At 44.0% G+C, this 27,873-nt stretch overlaps 1 protein-coding gene across 2 annotated transcripts; it reads left to right on the forward strand.

The window, feature by feature from the left end:
- Positions 1-361: 361 nt before the first annotated feature.
- USP35 (ubiquitin specific peptidase 35) lies at positions 362-26,978 on the forward strand. Of its 2 annotated transcripts, XM_075849937.1 has the most exons (12): positions 362-450; positions 550-685; positions 5,196-5,945; positions 9,186-9,321; positions 10,194-10,323; positions 10,949-11,050; positions 13,356-13,514; positions 17,826-18,019; positions 19,448-19,541; positions 21,089-21,195; positions 22,883-24,092; positions 26,430-26,978. In XM_075849937.1, the coding sequence occupies exons 3-12, from the start codon at positions 5,264-5,266 to the stop codon at positions 26,595-26,597; spliced, it is 2,982 nt and encodes a 993-aa protein (XP_075706052.1). In that variant the 5' UTR covers positions 362-450; positions 550-685; positions 5,196-5,263; the 3' UTR covers positions 26,598-26,978. The 2 variants fall into 2 exon arrangements, with proteins under 2 accessions (XP_075706052.1, XP_075706053.1); XM_075849938.1 differs by having other exon boundaries at positions 362-685.
- The last annotated feature ends 895 nt before the right edge of the window (positions 26,979-27,873 follow it).

The raw sequence follows: 27,873 nt of genomic DNA on the forward strand, positions 1-27,873 counted from the left end.
GAGTACTGAGCAAATCTGCGATACCGGTCGTAATGGTTGTATGTATAATAACTAGAGGGCTATATACTAGTCTGGGAAGCCGGGGCTGCCTCTCCTGGCGGCCATTTTGATTGTCACTCATGACAACCGAGGATTAAAAGTGAAAGGATTATATTTGCGCACCATGTGGAGCATAGAAGCTTTATATTTTTGTGGCGCCAAAATAAAATCCCTATATCCAGTCGTTATGAGCGTAGCGTGGCGGGAAAGGGGAGGGGGTCCCTTCTCTTTCCTGATCCTGCACATGCTCAGAATACCTTACAACATATGGCATGATGGGATATGTAGTCCACCTGAACTACAGCGCATGTGATATGGACATTTCTAACTGACCCCTTACTTGGCGGTCTGTTTGAACTATCTCAGTTATGGAAAAACCGCCTCAATGACCGCAGCGCCGAAGAAATCCAGGTATTCGCAGCCGTTCTTTGTCACCAAATCACTTGTAATATAAACATTAAAGGGGTTGTACAAGATTAGAAAAACATGGCTGCTTTCTTCCAAAAACAGCGCCATCCTTGACGTGGTAGCCATATTGGTGGTCACCCAGCTTTCCCAGATGCAGATAGGCCTCACCGAAAACTGACTAAACACGTATTATAAATCTGGATGGTCAGACTCCATTGACTTCTATGAGGAGAATACGGTAAGAGTTTGTCGTGTAGTTGCATAGGTGTGTGTGTCGCGGTATAGCAGAGGGTGGGGTCAGCACGCCACCGAATGTGCCAACGGAAGTTTGGGCACTGGTAAAGCCTGTGCTGTCCTGCAGATAGATGAGACGCAGCGTCCCTCCCAGCATCAGCATCCATCCCCTGCCCAGCGTCTCCTCGCTCTCTATCCCACACGCACTCATCTCACTCCAGGAAACGCTCCATTGTCTCCGCGCGAACCCCTCGTCAATCTATTAACCCAGCTCAGTATCCGTAATCCAGTGGTGAGTAACGTAAGTAACCTCTGAGTCATGGTTGGGACCTCTGGGATGTAGCAGAGCTGAGTTTGTAATTTGGCACAAATCAAGATGTGTCACCAGTGGTTTTATTTTGGACCGCAGGCAAACCTACTGCATTATCTTAACTCCTTGAATTATGGCTGTGCAGAAAACCGTGAAATGACAAATCCAGCTCATCTACATCCCATATCACGTCGCTGATTACATTGCGTCCTGTCTCTGCTGAGGTTTGTAGTACTACAAAGAACTTGCAAGTCTATCCTGAAAACAAAGTTCTTTACTTTTAGTGTTTGAAATTATGATTGTCAGCTCTTTGGGTTTATTACCTATATACAGGCGTAGCATTTCTGAGTTTGATATTTGGCACAACTTCCCATGTGTCATCAGGGATTTGCATAGGACTGCAGCTAAACCGACTGCAATATCTTAACTGCCTTATGATAAGAGAGAATGCAATGACGAATTCGGCTCTGCTACATCTGTAACATTTCAGTATTTATTTTGCCTTGAACTATAACCCTGCGGAGCTACTAGTTCCCCAACAAAGATGCAGATCCTGCTTCAAGGTGTTGTTATCGTCCCATGTTCAGATTTGTCTTTGAGTTAGTTGTCTATGTACAGATGTAGTAGAGCTGAGTTTGTCATGTATATATATTTATTACGTTTATGCAGTGATATTACTATGAGTTGTACTAAATGACGAACTTATCTCTGCTACATGCAATGCATTTATGTCTGCTACTTATAACACAGTCAGCTCTGCTACAACTGTAATCCACTTTACTGTATGTCATACTGTGCATGCTATTTCTTTGGTGCATTAGGGCAAATGATGCCGTTCTCCATACATCGGCATAGAAATTCCCGCAACATACGCCTTATTTATGAAAGAATTACGACATTCGTTTCGGAAACTTATCGACAAAGCCGCCGTATTTTATGATTATTCTGGCGCTGCTTTCGCCGACAATATCAACAGTTTATATAAGTGACAGTATTGATCCATGTCCCTTGGTAGGTAGAAATATATAATATTATGGGTACAATACATGATACAGGTGTAGCAGAGCTGAGTTTGTCATTTGGCATCAACTCCTGGAGTTATCATAATGTGTGATCAGTGGTTTTACATCGGTACATACGGTTTACATCTTAATTTAGAGAGTTTTACTAAACGCTTTCCGTTTTGCTTTAGTGGCCGCAGATTTTACGTTTTCTCTTAAAGGGGCAGCTGTAGGAAATATTTCTAGAATTGTCGCTAAGCCACAGAGGTCCCACTAACCGCAATGGCAAGAATTCACTGTGCTATGCAAAATTGCACCAAAATGGTTTTTGCATAATGACAGGTTCAGCTCTGCTACATCTGTATGTGTATAGTTCGGTCAGGCAGAGCTGGAGCTGGGATTTTCGTCACCCGGGGCTGCAATGTGACACAGAATATTCTGGACGAGTCAATTGTTGCTGCCGCACGTCCCCCTGGTGATCACATGACCCCGGAGAACAGACGAGGGTCACGCACACAACAAAAGAAACCAGATATTCAATCAACATTTTTTTTATTTTTGCATTTTTAATATTTATTATTTGATCTTTTTGCATTTGGAGTTGTTTTTTTTACTTTTGCATTTCTATATTATTATTTTTTTATTCTTTTTTTGCATTTCTTTTTAAATCCCCCCCCCCCCATTCCCGCTAATATTTATGATGTCATTTGTGGGAGACATTTGAAAGATCTCTGCTTGCTGTCATCCATTAGGGCTAAAAATCTGTGATGGACACACAGGTGCAGCGCCTGTTGGACGACTCTGAGGCCTCATGCACACGACCGTAGTGTTTTTTAATGTACGCGAATCCGTAGTCCGCAAGTCATCCGCATTTCTGGACCGCTGTCTGCATTTGTATATACGGATCCGCAAAAAAAAAAAGGAAGGCTACAGATGATGTCACCAACATGACCCACCCCCTTGAAAAGGTCACATGATTGCTCAGGCGCCATTCTTTTGGGGAAGCCCCTGCCGTCGCAATGCCACGCTGCCGTAGCCGTCCGCAGTTTTGCACGCGTCTGTGACGCAATTACGGACAGGAATAGAACATGTTCTTTATTTTGCTGATTATTTCTACAGCCCGGACACACGTCCGTAAATATACGGAAAGGGGACCGTGGCCTATAGAAATTAATGGGTCAGCAGATTATTTCTAGTTTACGGCTCTGTAATTACGGATAATACCTACGGTCGTGTGCATCTTGCATTTGGGCGTATTTTACAGATTAAATTACGGCATTAGGAAGTAGGGGTGCATTTTTAGGAGTTGTTTTTGGTAGTGCAGTAAAAACGCAGCAAAAATCGCGACATAAAAATACATGATGTTAACGTGAATGCCGCGGTTTGCGCTGCAGTTTTTAAACTGATTTTGTGTCACACTCTGTAGTACTGCTTGTAACCTGCAGGTGGCAGTGTTACAGTCAAACCTCCTCTCCCTTTCAGCTGATCATGTACAAAACATGTGAAAGGGCGACACCTACTGGCCAGAAAACAAAAAATAATACAAGTACACTGGCTGCTATCAAAATGGGAATGAGTGGGCTACAGGCAGAAATTAATGATAACTTTCTTTTACTATTGTAATGCACGTGTTTAAAGATATAGTTTATTTTTAAATACTTCCCCAGGGGGGGGGGGGGGGTGGCCATATTTGAGACACATGCTTCCCTCCTGTATTGTCTGTATATATAGTGCAGCAGGGTGTTTGCTTTATGGCAGCTGCAATGAATGGAAGTCAATTGACAGAGAAGTGATGCCCTCCCCCAGAGACCATTGAGTGGCAGGTAGGCTGCATACAGAACCATATCTGTGTATAGTGTTACTATCTTGCCTTATCTAGGCCTCATGCAGTACAATAGAGCTGTCATAACCCCCCGACCCTCTAATAATAATGAGATAACTCTGCTCATCCTGTCCCAGTCTACACAGCAAAGGTAACAAGTGAGCTGCAGATAACAGGAAGTGTCAGCCTATTGTGAATGATCTAGTGGTCAATGTGAAAAGTGCACAACCTGTGTTGTGATGAGGGCAGCAGCAGAGAATTTGATTTCCTCATGCTTTACCCCTCTGCCTGAATTACACCACTAGGGATTTCAGGTATTTATTAAAGAATTGCTTAAGGGGCAATTCCCTCAAATTCAATATTCACCACAGCTAAGTTTTCACTTTAAGAATGTAGAAGTAAAACCTGATCCTTTGGAATCCAGACCAAAATAGTGATTAAATATGCATCAAGGTGGAATCAGACCCCTCGCTGAATCTGTTTTATTATGCATCATAATTATTATAAGACCGGAGGATAGACTACCGCAGCAAAATACAGAATTATCTCAGCAGATACAGGATTTGTGGTTTGCAATGTCTTCATCCAAGAAGATGTTTTCTTACTTTGTGCCTTCACAGAATTTTAGGACTTAAAAATAGAATAGTGGACCAGTACATTTGGCAGAGCTCTCAGTGGGGTGTGGGTTCCAGTCTGAGTTTTGCTCTGGGGCTCTATAGTTAGCAAATTTCCAATCTTTGTAAAGTATCTAATAACTTTTTGCTGTTTCACTTATTTTTCCATTCATTTTAACTCTACACGGTGTATAAAATAATCTGTTGCTTTCTGGAAACCATCAGCAAGTAGTTTGGCTACGGCTGACCGTTCTTATTAATAGCTATATTTTTATAACATTGTTTCTAGTGGCTTCGGCGATCCAACTGTATATTTGTGCAGGCCTGCCCTGTAGCCTGCCTGTGCCCGGCATCGTGGGTAATATGGAGTGTGAGGGGAACAGAGTTTGACGAACACCCTGAGGGCCATGGAAGCAGAAGTCGCTGTTGAATCGCCAGAACGGGCTATCAGGACCAATAAAGAGAATGGAGGTGTAGGGTGCACCTCTGGGACCACCACCTAATGGAAGAACAGGGGTCCTCTTGCTTGATAGCTCCCATAGACTTAAATGTAGATAGTCACGCAGTTGCCTTAACTGGCCAGCAAATCCCCTTCTTCTGATAAGTGAGAGTCCCATTGGTGGGACCCCCCACCTACCACACATTTATGGCATATATTGTGGGTATGCCATAAATGTCTTTAGTGGGAAAACCCTTTTAAGCAATGATGTATCTGTGACTCCTCAGGGTCATCCTGGTTATGTAACCTTTCTCTAATTATGCTGCAGCTCTTCCATTGATGTTTCCTCCGTAAAAGTGGGAAATTGCAACCCTCGATAGAAAAAAAAAAAAAGCCATGGATAAGATATTAGAAGCCGTCATGCAGTCTTCTTATCCCATGTACGTCAAGCAAAGCTTAGCACGACGAGTAATTGAAGCTTCCAAACAGCCTATTGACACTGAGCAATGTTGGTCCATGTTAGAACTTTCCACCAAGCTATTCTATTTGGGCGAATCTCGCTTTGCCAGGGAAACAGCCAGAGAAGTCCTGGAGGTCTACGGCAGGTACCACCCAGAAGAATTTGAGGAATTTTTCAATGTCAGGTTTATATTAAGTCTTCTTCAGGAAGGATATGGGTCACTCGGAAAGAGACATGCCTACATCTTAGACTACATACATCTCGGTCTACAGTTTGTGTTGGGCAAAGTTTCCACGGAGGAGATCTTCAGACTGTTGAGGATAGAGATCCTTCGTATTGTCTGTGAAAGACCAAGCCTTAAGATCTGCGTTAGGATCAGCAAACTCTTGACCTCATACACCCAATGTATCCCAGAAGGGAACCACCAACTCTTGTTCTGCCAACAACTGATCAGATGTATCGGTCAGTTCCACTGTCATTCCGAAGGAGAGGACGGGATTATACAGTTTCTTGACCAGGTGAACAGAGTCAGTGCAATTCTGCAAAATATCTGGAGGCTTCAGACATCTCTGGTCCTTCCATCCTTAAAAGAACTATTTGCTATTATATCTTTAACAGGTAAGAACATCTAGAATGGGATGCAAAATAATTCTCTTCCCGAAGGAAAAACACTGTCTCTCTAGTGCCACCTATAGGTGGGTTTCCTGGGAGTCAATGTCCGACCTTTTATAAAGCCTTGAAACAGGACTTGGGTTAATAGCCAAACCAGACACATCCATCTGTAAACAACACTGTTTCGAACTTGTTGCTCCTCATCAGTACAGATTAGGGTTGTGGTTCCCCATGTTTTTGGCCAATAATGGTAGAACAGATTTTTCAAATATCATTTTTAATGAAGCCTTAGTCCTAGTCTGGCCAAGGCTCTCGGTTTTAACAAATTGTGCTATCCCAAGTGAAGGAACGTGGAAAAATACCCTAAAAGGGCCTTTGACAAGAGGGTATGCTCTATAATCTATAAGGTTTTCGTCCTTGTGAATGAGATCTTGGTCTCAGTCGAACACCATTGGGAGATGGTCTTCTACAGCCTAGCCTAGATGACTGTGGTGATTAACATACTAGAGGGGCTGATTAGCCTTATGTCATCCATGTTGGCCATCCTCATTCTTAGCTACAGTGAACAGTAGTCCTACTGATGTTTAAGGGCCTTGGTTGACTTGACTGGTTGACCAGCCATTGGGTTCTATGGACAGATGAACCCGAAAAATAAGTAAATTATTGTATGTAATTGTTTAATGTCTGTTCTAAAGCTGATTCTTTGAGTTCTAGATGAGACTGACAAGACAGGAATGCCAACAGGCAAGCAAAAACCCTTATTTCCTGACTACCCACAATTGATTAGGAAAATGAACTAACAAATTTTATTAAGCTACGTGTAGCAAAGAGACAGACCACATAAACGTCAGTTTAAAATTATCACTGTCACAGTGCCGAAGTGAAAGTGAAAATCAGCCAGCTGGAAGGCTCGGCAAATCATTCAAACGGCCAAGGTGAACACTGACTGAGTTGAAGTCAGCTTGCAAGATAGAAGCCACATTTAGTAAATAGGCATTAAATTCGGCTAGGACAGGAATTAAAAACACTTTAAAGCCCCCCCGACATGTTTCGCTAACTAGTAGCGTCCTCAGGGGTACATGGGGCTAATGGCGACGCGGCGAGAAAACGGAAGCCTTTATGGCAATACAGAGTGACGTGAATGGGAGGCGTGCAGGGGAACGGGCTGCCAATCAGCCGCCTCAGGACAGCGCAAGGAACAGATGGTGCTGCCCGGCCAATAGAAAACATCCCATTCAGAGACCAATAGGAGGCAACGAACGATAAGGATACACTGTCGATAAAAACAAACTAGTCAGTGATGACACGCATGCGTAGTAGGTCAAAACAGGGACTTAGAAAAATACTGAGAGAGAACACCAATACATCAGAAATCGGCGCAGGCGCCGTGGCTGACAAAATGGACACAGAGTAGACGTCCCGTGATAGACTCCCTTAGAGTAGCCGCGCATGCGCAATGGCACATAGTGGGCACTTAGAAAAATGATGAGCTCCAGGGTAAAAACAGAGAGCATCGCATGTCAGCGCAGGCGCTGTGGCCGTCACTCAAGACCCAGAGCAGGCACATAATGATACCATCATGATAGCAACAACGCATGCGCAACAGTATCCACATCGGACTTAGAAAGATACCTAGAAAGATAAAGATAAAAGCAGAGTTGTACTGCCTACTTTAATATGGGAAAGGTGCCTAACCGCAACCTGACATGATAGGGACTGAGAAAAGTGTAAACTGCCACAAAGACCTGACAAACCGGCATGCAAGCCGTAAGTGTCAGCTAAACCCTAATACAGGGAATAGTAATGTCCCCCGTTTTTGCAGGGGACACCCGGTCAGGGCTGCAAGAGCAGTCTACACTAACCCTATATACAGCTGTACAGATCCCTCCTACTCTCGGTCATGAACCCTAGTGGCCCCAGTACTCCTTTTTAGCCATAATGATGTACCCATCAATGATAGGTGTATCCAATATCCCAATAGGGACAATAAATACTCCGTATGTGGATGAATCATAAGTGTATATAATAAATATAATAGAACAAATTCGGTACTCGCGGCCGCACATTAAAAGACATATATGGTCATAAATGGTGATTCCATAGTAAGATAAACCATAACATAAATAGAGATAGTACCACCCTATAAAAAAGGGGGGGGGAAGCAGAATTTTTTCCATGATACTGGCGATTAATCGAATCCAAAAGCACCAACCAATCGTAAATGAGTATAAATGATACGAAAAATAAAAAGAAAAGAAAATAACAATAGATAATAAAGACAACCACACAGGACATGAAGGGAAATAAACAACGGATCAAAGAAAGGCACTATAAGTGAAACCCTCATTTAATCCCTGAGGGGTCATAGTGCCAAGACGATGGATCCAGCGTGCTTCCTCCTGTAGGAGTTTCTGGTCCAAATTCCCAGCCCTGGGTCCCAGTTTTAGTTGTTTAATACCCCAAAATTGGAGTAGCTTAGGGTTGTCAGAATGGAACCTATGCATATGTCTGGACTATTTGCTATTATATCTTTAACAGGTAAGAACATCTAGAATGGGATGCAAAATAATTCTCTTCCCGAAGGAAAAACACTGTCTCTCTAGTGCCACCTATAGGTGGGTTTCCTGGGAGTCAATGTCCGACCTTTTATAAAGCCTTGAAACAGGACTTGGGTTAATAGCCAAACCAGACACATCCATCTGTAAACAACACTGTTTCGAACTTGTTGCTCCTCATCAGTACAGATTAGGGTTGTGGTTCCCCATGTTTTTGGCCAATAATGGTAGAACAGATTTTTCAAATATCATTTTTAATGAAGCCTTAGTCCTAGTCTGGCCAAGGCTCTCGGTTTTAACAAATTGTGCTATCCCAAGTGAAGGAACGTGGAAAAATACCCTAAAAGGGCCTTTGACAAGAGGGTATGCTCTATAATCTATAAGGTTTTCGTCCTTGTGAATGAGATCTTGGTCTCAGTCGAACACCATTGGGAGATGGTCTTCTACAGCCTAGCCTAGATGACTGTGGTGATTAACATACTAGAGGGGCTGATTAGCCTTATGTCATCCATGTTGGCCATCCTCATTCTTAGCTACAGTGAACAGTAGTCCTACTGATGTTTAAGGGCCTTGGTTGACTTGACTGGTTGACCAGCCATTGGGTTCTATGGACAGATGAACCCGAAAAATAAGTAAATTATTGTATGTAATTGTTTAATGTCTGTTCTAAAGCTGATTCTTTGAGTTCTAGATGAGACTGAGACACCTTCCAACGCCCTGGCCAGTGTGGTGCAGTATATACCCCTACAGCTCATGGAAGGCCTTGTAAGAAATTTGGCCAATGCAGACAGCGTGACAGATGCCCAGATGATGACCTCTATTAACAGGTAGAATTTACGGACCCAGAGATGTAGCGAAGTCACATGACTTAACGAACTTGACCCATAATGCATTATGTTAATAATTTTTTTGCTTCAGATTCCGTAACGGAGGTATTAATGTTACAGTATGGTTTCTACATTATAGCAGCTTGAGGCTGGTATATCCATGCCACTTACTTTTCCACACAAAGAAATGAGTCCTCTGTATGTGTGTAGAGTAACTGTGTGGCTGTTTACAGCTTTCCTCGGCAATGGAAGCTGATCGCGAGGAGTAGGTTAGGGAGGCCTTGAAATTGGCTTGTCAGAGCTATGTTTTCCTGATATCCCTCAATTCCTTTCACATAGCCTTAGAATATAACATGATAACATTTTGTCGGCATGCAGTGGTAGTTGTATACGAGAGATGAGATTGGTCAATGAGCAACTGAAGAAAAAAATCCAACTTCGGTAGGCGGTAGGACTTTACCGGTCTGAACCTGACATATCTGACAGGTGGACTCTAATGTTTATTAGGGAAATGTGTCCGTCAGTTTCTTAAAAAAAAATTGTTGACAATAATACAGTAAATAGTAGATGGGGAGGAGGGAGATGAAGCTGCAATATCTTTTACTTACTGTGTCTGTGAGTGCATGCTGTGGGAGGGGAGGAGGAGCTGCAGGGGAAAGACATCTGATTGGCTCAGGGCACTTAGCACAGCTCTTAGATCACACTAGACGGACCCAACCCATTCAGCAGGCATGGAAAAAGACAATGTGCAGTTGTAGAAAACAGCAGAGGGAAAGACAAGACCCCAAATTTGCAGGTTACACACATTTTGGGAACAGACTAATTTGTAACATCTTTTAGGCACCACTGATACCTACAACCTCTCTTTGTAGGATGATCGACTGGGTTTCATGGCCTCTTGGCAAGAACATTGACAAGTGGATTATTGCTTTATTAAAGGGACTGGCCGCTGTGAAGAAGTTCAGCATTCTGACGGAAGTTTCCCTATCAAAAATACAGAAGGTCTAAATCTAAGCGATTCCTCCATTCTTTTTGTGTTTTTTTTTTTTGTTTTCATCACCATGTGTTTTAAATAACTTGTCAACTTTATTATATGGGTCTTTACGATTGCGGCAATACCAAATATGTGTATTTTACAATTTTTTTTTTTACGGTTTATACTATTATTTTATTACAATTTATTGGATTGTTTTTTAGTTTCACTAGGGGATTTCACAAGTCTGTAATAAACTGACAGCCAATTTATTAGGCCATGCCAACCCTTTGACGCCCAGTAATCACATTGCAGGGCGACGATGGGCTGACGGAGGGAGCCCCCTCCCCCTCTCAAACACTTTACATGCTGCGGTCGCTATTAACCGTGGCATCTGAGAGGTTAAATGGCCGGGATCAGAGGTTTCTATGATCTTGGCAATTACAGCGTGGGCTCGAATTTCAATCAACGCTAGACTCCTGTGGTTATCGCATGAGCACAGCTTCTGTGCCCATGCGATCACCGTGTCGTAATTTTGTGGGAAGGGGTTAAAAAAATTCTTCATTTTTCATTGAGATTTTTAGGGCTCATTTCAGCAGAAATCTCTCATATTTAGACCCCCTCGATCCGTGTAAAACTTGCCTCTTGTTTCAGGTGTTCTCAAAGTTCCTGTACCCTGTGGTACGAGATGCGGCGCTGTCGGTCCTTCGGTATATGCTGCTGAGTTTTCAGCACTCGCCGGAAGCTTTTCATTTGGTAAGAGTCGGACTCACTTCACCAATACATGCATGTTTTCTCTAAAATGTCCTAAATATCATACTATGCTGGGAAAAAAAGTATTTGCCCCATTCCAGATTTAAATAACATAAGAGAAAGTGAACTTGAACAATCGCATCTCTGAGCTTCCCCAGGTAGTGCGGAGTCCTTCAAAGAGCACCGGCTATAGAGGAATCACAAATGGGGTCCCCCTATGTTGTCCATATGGGCTACGGTCAGTGGTTGTCCCCTTTAAGGTGTATGGGCACCTTAAAGGGGACAACTACTGACCGTAGCCCATATGGGCATCATAGGGGGACCCCCATTTGTGATTCCTCTATAGCCGGTGCTGTTTGAAGGACTCAGCACAACCAGGGGAAGCTCAGTGATGCGATTGTTGGGGTTCCCTTTCTCGTATGTTATTTAAATCTGGAAGGGGGCAAATACTTAATCATACTTGTAAATTATTCGACTGGAACAGTTGATGCAATGCTTCTAAGGTTGACTCTCTCCATGAAGGGGAGTGTGATAGAGCATGCCATGATTTTTTTCCTCCAGGAATCGCAGATAGTGTAGAATTGGTGCACACAGATATAGTATGGGCCCACAGAATGGATCCATAATACAATATAGGATGGGGCCCAAACCTTGACACTATGCCACAATAAAAAATAATAATAATCCTGATGAAAGGAGAAAAAAAAAAGTCTGGAAAGGGTTAAAAAAGGCCATGGAGATTAGAACTGGCCATAGAAATGAGATGAGAGCTGGGCATCAGATGGACAATGATTGGTGGCATGACAGGACTTTGGGCCCATAGCATTACCAGTATATATGATCATACACAGACAAAGATCATGAGATGATCATGGCTGCTATTTGGTTACATTTGACTACCAACCATAATATCCAACATGGCAGATAAGAGGTTATCCATCATAAAGTGGTTCTCTGCATTGGACAATCCCTACTTGTTAGAAGGGTCTCTTGAAAATAAGATCACAAAGTGTCCTACTGCTAAGACCCCCAGCGATCATCTGTGATCTGTGGCGAAACCTGGCAGTAGGAGTTCAATTTCCCTACAGCTCCACCAAAGGAGAAATTAAGTATTACAAGTGTCCATTCATATCAATGTGTTGTGTGTGTAATACAGGACATGACAGATCCTCCAAAGCGAGAGACGCTCTTTATAACCGCTCTCCACTCTGGCCAAGAGATGAGGATCCTGAACAGAGTACCCCCCTATTAACCCAGAATTCCCTAAAAGGGTTATGAAAATGGGTTTTCTAAACTGGACAATCCCTTTTAAATCACTCTATGAAAGAATGTGACCAACTAAAGGTGGATAATCAGGAGAAGCAATTGTAATTGTATGTTTTTAACCAACAATTATCTCATGACTAAAGTCAGATAAGGCTCTGGGACTCCATCGAACCTCAGTGAGCGCCATTATCCAAGGCTTGGAAAACAGGGGAGTTGTAAAGGATCTGCCAGGCACTACGTCTGTGGATACTCCCAGGATTAATCAGTCGACACCTGAGGCCAGACCTCTGAGACTGACACCTGCTCCCACCAATCAGAGTGGCAGGCTCAGGAGTGGGAGAGCCTATCGCGGCCTGGTCAGTCAGAGTTAGCTCCGCCCCCTGTCCATTTATACCTGCCTTTTTCTCTTCCTCCTTGCTTGTTATTCTTCTTGGATTCCTGGCCCCACTGCTGCCTTGCTCCAGCCTGCTTCTGCCGTGCTTCTGCCTTGCTTCAGTTCCGTTTATCCTGCGATGCTTTGCCCCTGGCTTGCTTCTGCTCCGTGCTCCCGTTTGTATACTCCACTACTTCCTGATCCTGACTGGCTCATTCACCGCTCCGTTTCCTCGCGGCGTTCCGTGGGCTACTGTATTCCCTTGCGTGTTCCCTGTTTGTACTCCCTTGCACTTAGACAGCGTAGGGACCGCCGCCAAGTTGTACCCCGTCGCCTAGGGCGGGTCGTTGCAAGTAGGCAGGGACAGGGCGGTGGGTAGATTAGGGCTCACTTGTTCCCTTCACCTCCTTCCTGCCATTACAGGAGTCTTCTCAGGAGTGGCCAGCCCATCAAAATGGGACAGAGCTGTTGTGAGCAGCAGTACTTCCCGTCACCTCCGCCAATCAGCTGAATTAAAGGGCCGTAGACCCCCGCATACCCCCATCGATCAGATATCAGGATAGCCTATCAGTGTTACAGACATGAAAAACCCCTTTAACATAAAACGTAAATATATATATATATCATGTTATACAGAATAACCCCCGTAGTCACCATCCTGTATTTCAGATTCTTCCTCACATCCCGCAGATGGTCACCTGCCTCTCCACCGAGAACACAAATTCGGCCAGTAGCTGCGTGGAGCAGTTGGCGGAGCTCGTCCATTGCATGGTCTTCCGCTTCTCTGGGTATCCTGATCTGTATGAGCCCGTCATGGAAGCAATAAAGGTGGGGATTGTATCTGCAACCAGATCTGTAGAAAATATTCCATATTTTGCTTTTTCGACCAGGTCTTCATAAAGTTTTTCAGTTTTTTTTTTTACGTTGATTTCTGGTTTTATGTAAATAAATATGTAAAAGGGCTGGTATAATAGCGGGTTTCACCTACTTGTGTCGCCCACTATTACTACCTCCTTTATAATCAGGGTTGCTAGGGTTATGCTTAGTTCCCCTACCTTTTCCTTATACTAACGTTAAACTACTTACTTTGCTGCTACTCAGGGGAATAAGACTGTATAGTAAATAAAGGTAATATTTATTAACATTCAGTAATCACACTTACATATAAAATACACCAAAAACATAACACATTAACTGATCACGGTAAAGTATCAGTATACCCCAATACATATAACACGTTAATATATACGGAGTATACTCACACTATACGTAGTACAGTATAAACACGGTATCACAATCCTAATTATACCGCCACCCACTTAACTAAACATACATAGAAGTTACGTTACAATACAACACACATGCACATGCTCACTGTTTCTGTCCCACTCCCACCTAGCAATAACTATCCCTGTACACTAAGGGATAATCAGGTAACAGGGACAGCAAGGGTTAACTTAGGAACTCAGGAGGAAAAAGGAATAAATAGGGGAATGGGTTGCTGTATCAGCTACTGCAGGGCTAGGAAGTTACTTCAGGGGTTACTTAGTGATTGCAGGGGTTACTCATGGCCGCAAGGGGTAGTAGGGGAACTCAGGACTGCAAGGGTTACTCATGGAACTCAGGGCTACAAGGGTAAATAGGGTATGGGAATGTGCAGGTGAGGAGCTGGAGAGAAAGGGTTACTTAGGGTGAATAGGGGAGAAGATACTTAGCGCTTCATGTGGTCCAAGTTGGTGTGGTCTCTCAGGAAGGGCCATGAGGAAAGAGCAGACCAGGAGGGAAGGGGAGTCTGTTGGGAGCAGTAAAGAAGAGAGAGAACTTTGGGACAGTTTGTCCTTTTAAACCCCCCCCCCCTCACATCTGTGTGACATCACATGCTCATGCACGTGCAAGGGGGTGGAGGGCAATGGCCTCATGGCTACCTCCTGGAATACCATTACCTGTTGAGGGGGATGAAAGGGCAGTTGGAACTTCCTGCATTAGTTCACTGCTTATGGTTTCCATCCCCCAGGGTGTCTCATTACCTGGTAGGGGAGGAATATACACCTTTCTGGAGGGACAAATATATTTATCTACACTCACATGTACATAGATATAAATATATAAAACACTTCCCTTTACAAATAGTATAATGAAAAGTTCTGCAACTTTCTAATGCACTTTGCGTTTCAATTCCTCACCATTTTTAACAAGAACAAGAGTATAAAACCGTGATTGTTTCGATTAATGGACTGCAAGCAGAGGTCTTGAAAATGGTGAGGATTTGGAATAAAAAGTATAAATTGTAGGACTTTTCTTTATAAAGTAATTGAGCTATATGTATATAAAACCGGAAATATCTTTAAAGGGGTTATCCGGGATTTTAAAATTGATGTCCTAACCTGAGGATGGGCAATCAATATTAGATCGGTGGTGGTCCCACGACACCCACGCCGATCACATGTTTAAAGGGGCCGCGGGACTCGAGCGTGCGCTGTAGCCTCTTCATTGTCTACCTCGGGTTTCAGGCTGTTCGTACTTGCACACACCATTACTTACGTAGTGGTTGTGCATGGTATTGCAGCAATGTCCCATTCAAGTGACGTTCTGTACTCTGTGTGGTGCCCCCATGAGACACAATATTTTCCCATAGAAGCAATACTATAGTGGGAGAATATTTCCATAATAAGCAGGGGTGTAGCTATAGGGGGTGCAGAGGTAGCAGTCACACCCAGGCCCAGCTGCCTGAGAACACATGAGGGCCCTGTTACATATTTTGCATTGGGGCGCAGGAGCTTCAAGTGAAGCCTCCGATAGACTTGTGGTGGAGTATGCCTTGATTTAGTCCTCACGGACTGTAATATTGGTGGAACACAGAGGTAGAGTATAAGCACACAGATTTCTATAGGTGCCACATTCGGATCTGTGGGACATGGATCTCGAAAACGGCCATGTGAACGACGCCTAAGAGAAATTCATGCGCACAGGGAAGTCTTGTTTTTGGTTTGATGTTGAGTGCATGAGAACCCTGGCAGTGTTTAGTTTCCCTGCAGTGCCCCCACAGGGGAAATGAAGCATTACACAATGTCCATTCATATCGAGGTGTTGTCGGTGTAATACAGGACATGACAGGTCCCCCAGAGCGAGAGACACTCTTTGTAGCCGCTCTTTACTCTCTCCAAGAGATGAGGATCCTGAACAGAGGAACCCCCTCTATTAAAGAGGATCTGTCACTAGTTCAGTAATGTCCTAGCTCCTTGCTAATCTGATAGGCGCTGTCACACTGATGATAATAATAGTGAAAATTGTTTCTGAAAAATGTTATTATTTTAAAAGTTATGAGCTTTTTTTTCTAAATATGTAAATGAGGCTATACTAGCCAAGTGGGAGGTAACAGCAGCGATTCTCTGGAGGTGGAGCCTCCTCACAGCCTCTGACTCTGTCCAATAAGCATGAAGCTGCTTCACACAATGTGATACTGAGGCTGGAGGGAAGGGGGATCACTTCAAACAGCCATATCTCCGGCTGTGGACCACCCAGAACAGTGGTCCTGGTGTCATATGAAAGAGGAGTTTCTAATCTTTCACATGACACCAGTTCTAGCTGTGAAACAACCAGAGATATTACCAGTTAAACACAGTCGGGAATGGAAGCTGTGTACTATATGATCACCCTGTGTTGCTGGGCAGGGAAGGGGGAGAAGCTGTATGCTGATTGGACAGCGTCATACATAGACATTTCACCGCCCAGAGAGAAAAGGAAGTCACCGCCCATTTGGCAAGTATCGCCAAATTAGCATAATTAGAAAAATGTACATAACCATTGCAAATAATAAACATTTTGAAACACAATTTACACTGTAGTTATCAGCATCATGGCGGCTATTAGATTAGATAGGAGATAGGGAATTGATAAACTAGTGACAGATCCTCTTTAACTCAGAATTTACTAATAGGGTGTATGAGCAGCAGGACTTTGCACTTAGCTGCGGCCCACTCCAATGGCAATGGTCAGAGGAACTAAAGCTTATTGTGGCATTCAAAGGAAAAGAGTGAAGGGAACCCCCCCTTTGATTGCATCACAGGGAATCCCTGTGATGCGGTCAAGGGACATACCTTTTATGGGCAGACAGCCCAGGGTCCATTGGAGGACCCCCAGGGCTGTCTGAACATATTTAGGGCATACTAAGGCCATACTTAAGTATTTTCTAACAACTGCCTGTGTACTATCAGTAGATATATGCCAGTATAAACAAATTTAATTAAAAATCCCCCTACAGGATTAAAAAAAAGTAATGTTAAATAAAAAAAATCTTTAAAAAATACACTCAAATGCTATTTTTTTTTACAATAAATAAACTTTATATAAGTCCCAAAACATGAAATAATATACACATATTTGGTATCGCCACGACTGTAACAACATGCACAATACATTTTTTGTATGATATATAATGATTGCTGTATGCTGTAAAAAAAAATAAGAAACTGCAGCGGGACTTTTTTTTAGCATTTTTGCCAAAATAAAAATTTATATAAATTAAACGATAATGTAAATGTATCAAAAAATGTCACCTGCCTAAAGTACAACTCGTCAAACATTGGATTGGTCGTTAAAGAAGAATTTCATCTTAGTACATGTCATTGGTGATAACAATGGCAGGGAGGACTGTGAAACGGGCCCCAAACAGTTCCTAGAAGGAGCAGGACGAGGGTGCTCAGTGACACACGTGAACCCCTTTCCAAAACCCAAATGCCTCATGCACACGACCGTATGTGCTGGCCGGGTCCCGCCCGTGATCCATGGAAAGAAAGGACGAGTCCTATCTTTCCACGGATCGGAAAGTCGGGTCCGTTTTCACGGACTCAATTCACTCGCTAAAGTGAATGGTTCCGTGAAAACTATCGGGTGCTGTGAAAAACTTCTCGAGCGCCACTCGGTCGTGTGCACCGGGCATAACGCAACACTATTTCGGAATCCACATTGGTGCGGCGGCTCTCTGGTTATGACACCAAAAAATTCTCCAGCCTTTACGCAAGGGTTACAGACATTGAGTAGCACCTTAGTTCTGAGGATGGATAGGGATCTTATATAAGAAGACAAGTAATGGACGGTACACTCAGTAATGATCGTATGTATGTTCCTACTTTCTGGCAGAAACTACCAGCTCCCAATGAAGACCGGATAAAACAACTTCTTGGACAGAACGCCTGGACCTCCCAGAAGAACGAGTTGGCTCCTTATTACCCCAGACTGGTGTCCAAGTCAGACACTGGGAAGATCGGCTTGATAAACCTGGGAAACACGTGTTACATGAACAGCATCCTGCAGGCCTTGTTTATGGCTTCCGAGTAAGTGTGGCCCTATTCTTGGAGGTACATGATGAAGGGATGGAAATAACATATGTGCAAACTGGGCAGTTGCACAAGGGCCCAGCAGGTAGGGGGCTCATTGTCTCGTTCAATACAGCTTCCTACTGTTAGATTGCATGTAAGGGACTGAACAAATTAATTTCATGGCTCACAATATCTGGTGGACTGTTAGGCCGAATTCAGACGAACTCAAGTCTATGGTGATCCGTGAAAATGGGACCCGCACGGGTAAAACTCGGACGTGAAAACCGTCACATTTTTCATGTCCATGTTTCGCCACGCTCGTGTAAATCCGGCCTCATAGAGACATAAGGAGGGTGCTACACAACAGCAAGGGGCCCATATACTGTTCTTGCACAGGGGCCCTCGACTATCTGTTTCCACCCCTGACTTGATGGCATATTGGGGTTTACTAAGCAGGTCCATGATGGCCATGTCATGGACCTGACTAGCCCGCACTTGAGGATCACCAATACCATCACAGGCGTACCTCTTAAAGTGTAACTAAACTTTCCAAAAATTTCTGACATGTCATAGTGACATGTCAGAAGTTTTGATCAGTGGAGGTCCGAGCACTGAGAACCCCACCGATCGCTAAAACGAAGCGGCAGAACGAAGTAATCGGGTGAGCGCTGAGCAGAGTAATTGATGTACGGGCTCAATAGAGAGTCATAAGTCCGTACACCGCTCGTTCATCTTTCCGAGAAGAAACTATCACAAACTAAGCGGCTCAGCGCTCAGCCTCTTCATTTTAGCGATCGGTGGAGGTTTCAGTGCTCAGACCCTCACCGATCAAAACTTCTGACGTTACTATGACATGTCAGAAGTTTTTCAAAAGTTTAGTTACCTGTCAAGCGCCCCCTACAGACTGCACAGGACTTTAAAGAACAGCTTGTTGTTGACATCTTCCATTCAAATAAAGATCTAGGTTGGTCTGAACTAGACCCGAAGGGAAGATGTCAATAGCCACTTGACAACAGCAGATGTAGCAGAGCTCGATTTGTAATCTCGCTATATAATGCTGCGTTGTTTATTCACCAATCAATTCAACCGATCAAGATCATGCAGTCCTATGTAAAACCAGAGAGAACATATTGTTATCCCCTCATTGTACGCCCCTGCCTTATATGACCCTGTTCTCGGTGATGAGTGTTCAAGCAGACCCCCAAGAACTGAGACCCCAGTAGGCGGTAGAACCTAAACTCATCTTGTCCTTGTAAAACGATAAGTAAATGGGAATCTAACTTAAAATACTCCATTGCTATTATCAGCCAGGGAGTGAAGGGTGGGTGAGTGGTTGGGGGGCTCTGCAGGTTCGGGGCAGATGTCCGAGGCCTCCATGGTTGTAGTTACTCGTCAGACTCATGCGTGGACCTTCCCCGGTTCTGACGCGTCTCCTGTTCTCAGTTTCAGGCACTCGGTTCTCTGTTTGGGAGACAGCAGCTCTCAGCCCCTGATGATGAAGTTGCAGCATTTGTTTGCTTTTCTAGAGCACAGTCAGGTGGGTCAACGTGGCAACGACTGCATTTGTTGGTACAGAATTAAGACTTGTAACAGTCCACGTCATACGCAGCTGCCTGTCCACCTCGTCTCTGCAGTGCCAAAAAAGTTCAAAGATGGGAATACCCCTTTAAAGGCTGTGTACACCTTTAAAAAAAACGTCTGTACAGCTGCTTTGTATCCTTTATACAGAGCAGCTGTATAATGCATTGAGTCCTAAATCTGTCCCTGACACATCCACCTGTTATCGATCACATCTAAGTTATGAACTGTCAGGGACACTCAGCACCCGCTGTCACTGAACCCGTCAGTCCCGTTGACCTGACGGATTCAGGTTTCAGCCCTAGATACAGCTGCTCTATATACAGGATACAAAGCAGCTGTATCTCAAAAAGTAAAAAGTTGTTTTTTTAAAAATAAAAACTAAATTACAAAGTTGCACCAATCACAATGATACACATTTTATTACAAAAAAAAAAAAAGTTTTCAGATGTGTACATAGCCTTTAAGCATAAAAGTGTCCCCATAACAGTGCCAAGCACACAGTACCCCCATAAATGTCAGCTACACAGTGTCAGGCATTACAGTGCTAGTGACAGTGTCCCCATAACAGTGTCAGTACCTTTATACCAATGTCAGCCTCACAGTAACCACATACCAGTGCTAGACACAGAGCCCCGATAGCAGTACAAGCCACACAGTACCCTGATAACAGTGAAAGCCTATTAGTACCCCCATAACAGACACACAGGGTTCCTTATAACAATGTCAGCAACATAGTATCCCTATAAAAATGTCAGTCACACAGTGTCCCCCATAACTGTGCCATTACATAATTCCCTCTCATAACGGAGCCAGCCACACTGTACCGGCATAAGAGTCCCAGCCACATAGTACCCCCATAACAGTGCTAGCTACACAATACCGTCCCATAATAGTCCCAGCCACAATATACCTTCCTATAACAGTGCCAGCTACACAAACCCCTCGCATAACTCTGCCAGCCGCACAGTGATCCCCATAACAGTGCCAAGCACACAGTACCCCCATAAATGTCAGCTACACAGTCAGACATTACAGTGCTAGTGACACGGTGTCCCCATAACAGTGCCAGGCACACAGTATCCCCCATAACAGTGCCTGAAACACAACTCCCCCATAACAGTGCCTGACACACAACTCCCCCCCATAACAGTGGCAGTCGCACAGTGCACTATTAGTATTTACCGGTCCCTGTTACCCGGTGTTGTGTGCCACCCCTCTTCTCTCAGACATGTAAGCAGTCACTGGAGGGCGCTCACATGTATCTTCCAAGCCCTGGACTGATCAGTGACGGGCAGAGATTACGGAGCCCCCTGGTAATGTCCGCACTCTGTTCTCTTCATCAGGAGGATGTGGCGGTCCTTTATTAATCACATCTGTATCCTGATGGTTGGGGGCTGCACAGTACGGCATCGCGGGCCAGAGGTGGCACGCCTATGATAAAGCATTGAGCAATGAGCCGATACCGGCAGTGACCTTTAAATGGTTAACGTTCTGTTTTTACAGCGCCCGGCTATTTCCCCTGAAAGTTTCTTGGCATCATCTTGGCCCCCTTGGTTTACTCCTGGCGTGCAGCAGGACTGCTCAGAATATCTGAAATATCTACTGGACCGGTAAGTCAACTGTGGAAAGTCAACTCTAGAATAAAGACTTTGCTTGCTGTCTGTGAATGGAAACCATCTGGTTTACGTCACGAGGAAGAAAACCTTTCGTGATCACGGACTGCTCGCACAGCTTGTTACAGTGTATCAGAGATTTCTTGTAATAAGACCTAGACTTATGTGGACAGGATATTTTCAAGACAGATTCTCAGCCTATGGATGTAAACAATGTTTCCACTCACTGACAGCAAGCAAGCATCTTGAAAATGGTGGGGAATCAATACTCACTGGAGCAGATTTATAATTGTATTTATGACATTTTTCTGGCATAAATGCAATAAAAAAATATGATGTTGGGGGTTGAACGCCATATTTTTTTAAGCCCCTGTGGTACTTTCTCCATCACAGACAAATGTCAGGAAAAGTTAGCCAGGCGTCACAGTTGCGCCGAGGACCACTCCAATATTTTCCACAACTTTCCTGCTGTTCTTTGTGGCCCCACGCCAGATTCATCAACAGGGGGTGGTAAATGATGTTAATTTGGCTGCTTTCAGCCCCCACTAGGGGGAGCTCACTGCAGACACTGGGCTAAATGTATCATGGTAGCGCACGCTGTATAATAATTTGGAGCATCTTGCTAGACATGTTAAACACTTTTCTTTTCCTTATGCCACGTCTTTGCTGGCGTGCTTTATACCAGTATATTGCACCAAAACAATGGCGCTCCTCTTAGCCACGCTCCGATTTCCTGACACTTTGTAAAAGTCGAGGAAGGTGCACAAAAGTGTCTAAAACATATAATAAATCTGGCATGTTCGCCTGTTGTTTAACATAATTTGTTATTTCTACATTCTCTATGAGCGATGCTCTTAAGTGCTGAATTTTTTTAAAAAGGGAACAGGTATAAATTTCGGGATAAAAATACAAAATGGCAGCAAGAACATATTCCATACGGGAGTTATGGGTTTTTGGTGGAGCCGTCTTAAATGACCACTACAGGTAATGCTTCCAAAATAGGAAGACCGGTGGCTCCACCATCTTCTTATACCATATAACCCTTTCTCTGCCAAGGATGTATGTAACACGTCAGGACTTCCTGCTGCGTCGAGGAGAAGGATTTAAAGTTTTACTTCCTGGTTCTGTGTCTGTGTGTGGGAGGGAGGAGGGAGAAGCTGAAAGTGAGAGCAGGAAGTAAATCCTAGCCTGTTACTGTCATTTCTTCCCCTGTACAGCCTCCAGTGACCCCAGGTAAGAGATAGAGGAACTTTTTTTCATGGCATCACCCCTCTCAGATTATCAGATTTTTATCGCAGAGCTTTCTCTTCAGTTCTGGTGACTATGTGAAGATCTATGTATATAAACATAAGTGACATGTATGAACTCTGCACATCTTGAACTTTTATCTTTATGACTTTTTATGTTTTTTTTACACTTTGATGCATAATTGCATGAAGGCGCCCAAGAGTGTAAAGTGGTAGGAGGCATTTTCGCAAGGTACAAAGTGTCTACTTTCATCAATTACATAAGTATACAGATATAACAGGATTTTTTTATTTTAGAATTCCCGTATTTTTTTTTGTGTATGTCCAATGTGTGAAAATGTTAGCAGCGAAAGGGTTAAAGCCTCTGTGATGCACCTTGCCGAAAGCTCCGAGAGTGTCCGTTTTGATGTGCGCACTTTATTTATTTTTTTCTTAAGGCTTCATGAAGAGGAAAAAACAGGCAAAAGGATATCCCAAACACTAGCCCAGACCAACTGCAGTTTACAAGTGAAGAAAACGGTCTCGGGCAACAGAACTTTGGTCGAGCAGATGTTTGGCGGTCGAATCATCACCAAAATTCGATGCCTGAAGTGTCACAGTATCTCAGCCAGGGAAGAGGCCTTCACAGACTTATCTCTAGCTTTCCCACCCAGAGATAACTCAACATCAAAGTTTCCTAAAACGACGGGGTCTTCTAATGATACAGGGCCCAAAAATCATGACGCCAACCTCAAGATCCAAGACCAGCAGTCAATAAGTTCTCCACACCAACGGATATGGAAACAGAAAGCCGACAAGGAACTAGGAAAAGTAAGACCTGTTGAGATATTGGATAAGGAAGATCGACTTCAACAGTCCGAAGAGAAGGATGAGAACAATTGTTCCTTGCTTGGAAGAAGTCAGAACTTGGCCGTGTCTTCATCTTGCGCGGCCATGAAAAAATGTTGCCTTACTCTATCGGATTTGATCAACCACTTCTTATGCCCCGAGATCTTGACCGAAGAAAATAAGTATCGATGTGAAACTTGCGCCTCCTTACAAGATGCCGAGAAGGTGGTTGAGCTCTCCACAGGTCCACAGTATCTCATCTTGACTTTGCTAAGGTTCTCCTTCGACTTGAAGGCCATGAGAAGAAGAAAGATCTTGGATAACGTCTCGATTCCATTGATGCTCAAGTTACCTGTCCAAATAAATTCTCATCGGTCAGAGACCATCGGTAGCAGTAGATCCGCCTCGGCCAACATCTGCCAGTCCGTGACCTATGACTTGTGCACCGTCATCGTGCATTCCGGACTCTCCTCAGAAAGTGGACATTATTATTGCTATTCGAGGGACTGCATGGACAAAGATGCTCATAAACCACCGAGTGCCGGTATTAAGAAGTTTTCATGCGACAAACACCTAGACATGGAGATCCAATGGTATCTGTTCAACGACACCAGGGTCTCTTTCTCATCCTTTGAATCGGTCAGTAACGTAACTTCCTTCTTCCCCAAAGATTCGGCCTATGTCTTGTTCTACAGACATCGGACACACGGCCAGACGGACTCGGTTATTGACTCAGCGTCATCGAAGTCCCATGGAGACGTCGCTCTCAGCAAGGAACTAATGGAAGCCATCTCTAAAGACAACATCAAGTATCTCCAGGTGAGACTTTCAAACCGTGGTCACTATTGATGTAATGGCGGGTTTAACCTCTTAATGACCTATGACGGATATATCCATCCCAGGCCAGTGCGGGTTGCGGATATATCCGTCTCAATGATTTTGTGGTTACTGCCACTGTACCCACAAGATCAGGGGCAGAAGCGCAGCTGTCGTACACAACACTGAGGCATCTAAGGTTATTGGCAGCGGAAGGGGCTTATCGGCGTTCCCCCGTCATGTGAAGATTAATTATCATAGCAGCCGGGGACCTAACGAATGCCCCCAGGTCTGACATAAGCATCCGCCTCTTTTCCTTCTCCAACTAGGGGATATGGCCTAATAGTATTAGGCCATATTTCCTAGTTGGACAATAAAAAAAAAGTTAAAATAAGTTTAAGAAAAAAACAATTCCCCTCCTTTTTTCATAAAAAAATTCTAAAAATAGTTCACCATAAAAAAAATTACATATTTGGTACCACCGCTGTCGTGACGACCCATAGAATAAAGTTAATTTATTATTTATACCGCACGGCCATGGTGGATTTGCTGTTTTTTCCGATTCCCCCCCCCCCAAAACTATTTTTTTTTTAAAAATAGTCAAAAATTATATATACCCCAAAATGGCACCAACAAAAAAGAAAACAATATAGAAAAGGAAAACAGATCGGGAGTTTGTATATGTAAAATATAACTTTTCCTTTCAAAAATTGAAGGTACCAAGATACCTAAAATATTATTCCATATCCTTGGGAGGATTTCATTACGGAGAGAGGTTCCCCGATCCCCTTATACTGTATACTATCCTGCGTCTGAACGGGTAGAGGGGGCATTGACCCCCATAATCTATGACTGAAATAGAAATATATCTGAAACTCTCTCTTTGAAAGCAACGAATACGTTGGTTTAACCCATTACTGGGTGGATATCGCGCTGTCTATTTGTTGATGAAAAGTCTCGAAAGAGAAATGCTATAGATACAAGCTATACGAGACCGAATATTACCTATAACTCAGTAAAACTTAGATTTTACATATACAAACGCCGGATCTATTTTCTTTTCTATATAATTATACGATACGGAGGACTGTCAATCTCAAGTCCGGGTGGTGGACGACTCCTAAACTCCACCATCAAAATTTACCACAGAAAAAAAAGCCATCATACGACTCCGGCAACGGGAAAATAAAAAAGTCATGGCTGTTGGATTGCGATGATGATTTTTTTTTTAAATGGCTAAAATAGGCCAGTCCTTAAAGGGTTAAAGGATTGATCGTTTGATTGGGGAAGGGAAGACTACCCAAGACCAAAGATCTGTTGGGCGTCCCTCTGCCTAAGGCCCCATGCACACAGCCGTGTTTTCATCTATCCGTAAAATAAAAGAGGGAGGCTGCAAATGATGTCACCAACGGGTTGCATAGCACTGCACATCTGTAGCCGTCCGTATTTACGGAGGCCCCTATAGGCTTCTATGGGAGAGTCCGTGCTGTAATTACGGACAAGAATAGGACGGGCTCTATCATTTTTTCAGCACGGACACCTATCGGTAAAAATACTGACAGGTGTTCGTGGCCAATAGAAATGAATGGGTCCGTAATTACGGATGAAATATACGGCACACAACCGTGCCCGTAATCACAGCCCACGATTGCGGGCACGGCCGGCCACTGACGGCTGCCCTCATTCTCAGGCCGTGCCCCTATACAAAGTATAGGAGCACGGCCCGTAAAATTAGAATAATAGGACATGCTCCATAATTCCCGGCACGGTTCTATGGCACGGGCACCCATCCGTAGCACTACGGAAAGGTGTCCGCAAACCAATAGAACCTAATGGGTGCGTAAAACAACGGACAGTGGTACAGTCCGCGGTTTTACAGTCGTGTACATGGGGCCTTAGGCCTTATTTGCGGGAAGGTATCCGGGCTGGAGAAAGCCGCCGTAAAAGATAGGACATGTCCTATCGTTTGCTTTTTACGGACTGTTCTCCCATACTCTGTATGGGAGCACGGGCCGAAAATCCGGGTTGCGGTCGGCCGTGCCCGCAATCACGGGCAGCGATTACGGGCACGGCCGTGTGCATGAGGCCTAAGTACTTCCCAACTGATAAAAAAAATTCCCAAATTGCACAGACCCTGAATGGCAAATGCATTGATATACAAAAAGTTCCACCCCACCCCCTGTCTAGTTCTGCCCAGTCTGTAGCTCCGGGATTCTATTCGTGAACCAGGAGGATCAGGATGAACAATCATAGGGATTGCTGCATTGTGGGAGGGAGAACACAGAGAAAAGGGGAAATTTAGAAAGATGAATATTTTTTATTTGTGTTTTTTTTTAACAGGAGCAAGAAAAGGAAGCGAGGAACAGGGCGGCTTATATCTCCCCACTGCTGATGTCCCCTCTGTGGTGGCAAGACTTTGACAAGGACAGCGACGATGACGCCTCTGCGGGGGGATTAGGATCGGCCGCCGGGGGGGCCTCCGGCTCCTGTCACGGTCTTGTGTTTTAAGATGTACACGATACTCCCCTTATTTTAGTAGCAGAGATGCAAAACAATCAAAAGATCTATTTTGCGATATGACTGCTTGGTATCTTTTACAAAAGAGTTAGATACACCCTCCGGTAAAGCGTACCCAACAGATAGACGGCAGATTTCCACCTTTACGCGGTCACCACTACGTATAAAGCTCTGCATGGTCCGAAGACATTCCTTATTATGCTACAGTAGGTTTCTAGGGTCTGCAAGGCATTGTTAGATACATCTTCTTTGAGTGTATCTAAGCAGTTTAGATACAAAAATTTGGGGAGGACCCTTTTTAGTCCAAAAAAAATGTAAAAACTACCAAGGACTATTTTATTTCAGCAAACAAGAAGTCTCCGACCGCAAAACAAAATAAAAAAACAACTACTTCTGTCGACCACTCGTGTCAGTCTTTTAAAAATGCTATTCAAAAGTTTTGGGTAAATCCATTTATGGGAAAACATGGTGGAAAACCTATGGCTCGCACTGGTGGCATTACCCAGCTTTCCGAGAACCCTGAACAACATATCTGCCGGTATGTAGAGACAGGAGATGGAGAACTAGTAAACTTTACCACACAAGAATCTAGGAAAGCTGCGTAACGATCAACGTGGGAGCTGTGATGGTGACTGGATTGGTTGTTAATTCTCCAGAATGTCTTGTTTCATGAGTTCTTTATTTCTCAGGGCTCCCAGCACGAAGGGAGAGGTAAATGACACAAGACTGGATACCTGCAGCCACCACCAGGGGGAGCTATTGCATACAGCGATCAGCCATAACACTACAACCAGTGACAGGGCAAGTGAATAACATTGATGATCTGGTTACAATGGCGCCTGACAAGGGGGGGGGGGGATATTACACAGCAAGTGGTCAGTTCTTGATGTTGATACCAGGAAAAATGGGCAAGTGTAAGGCTCTGACGGACTGTGACAAGTGCCACATTGCGATATCTAGACGACTGGGTCCGAGCGTCTCCAAAACGTCCGGTCATGTAGAGTGTTCCCGGTCTTGTGGGGTCCTACAGGTATGTAGTGGTTATTACCTACCAAAAGTGCTCCAAGTAAGAACAGCCGGCAACAGGGTCATGGGCGCCCCAGGCTCATTGATACGTGTGGCGAGTAAAGGCAAGCCCATCTGGTCCGATCCCACAGAGGAGACACTGCAGCACAAATTTCTGATAAAGTTACTGCTGGATATGATAGGAAGACGTCAGTACACGCAGAGCATCGCAGCTTGCTGTATATGGGGCATGTAGCCGCAG

Source organism: Rhinoderma darwinii, chromosome 2 (assembly GCF_050947455.1).
Source record: "Rhinoderma darwinii isolate aRhiDar2 chromosome 2, aRhiDar2.hap1, whole genome shotgun sequence".
Taxonomy (NCBI): domain Eukaryota; kingdom Metazoa; phylum Chordata; class Amphibia; order Anura; family Rhinodermatidae; genus Rhinoderma; species Rhinoderma darwinii.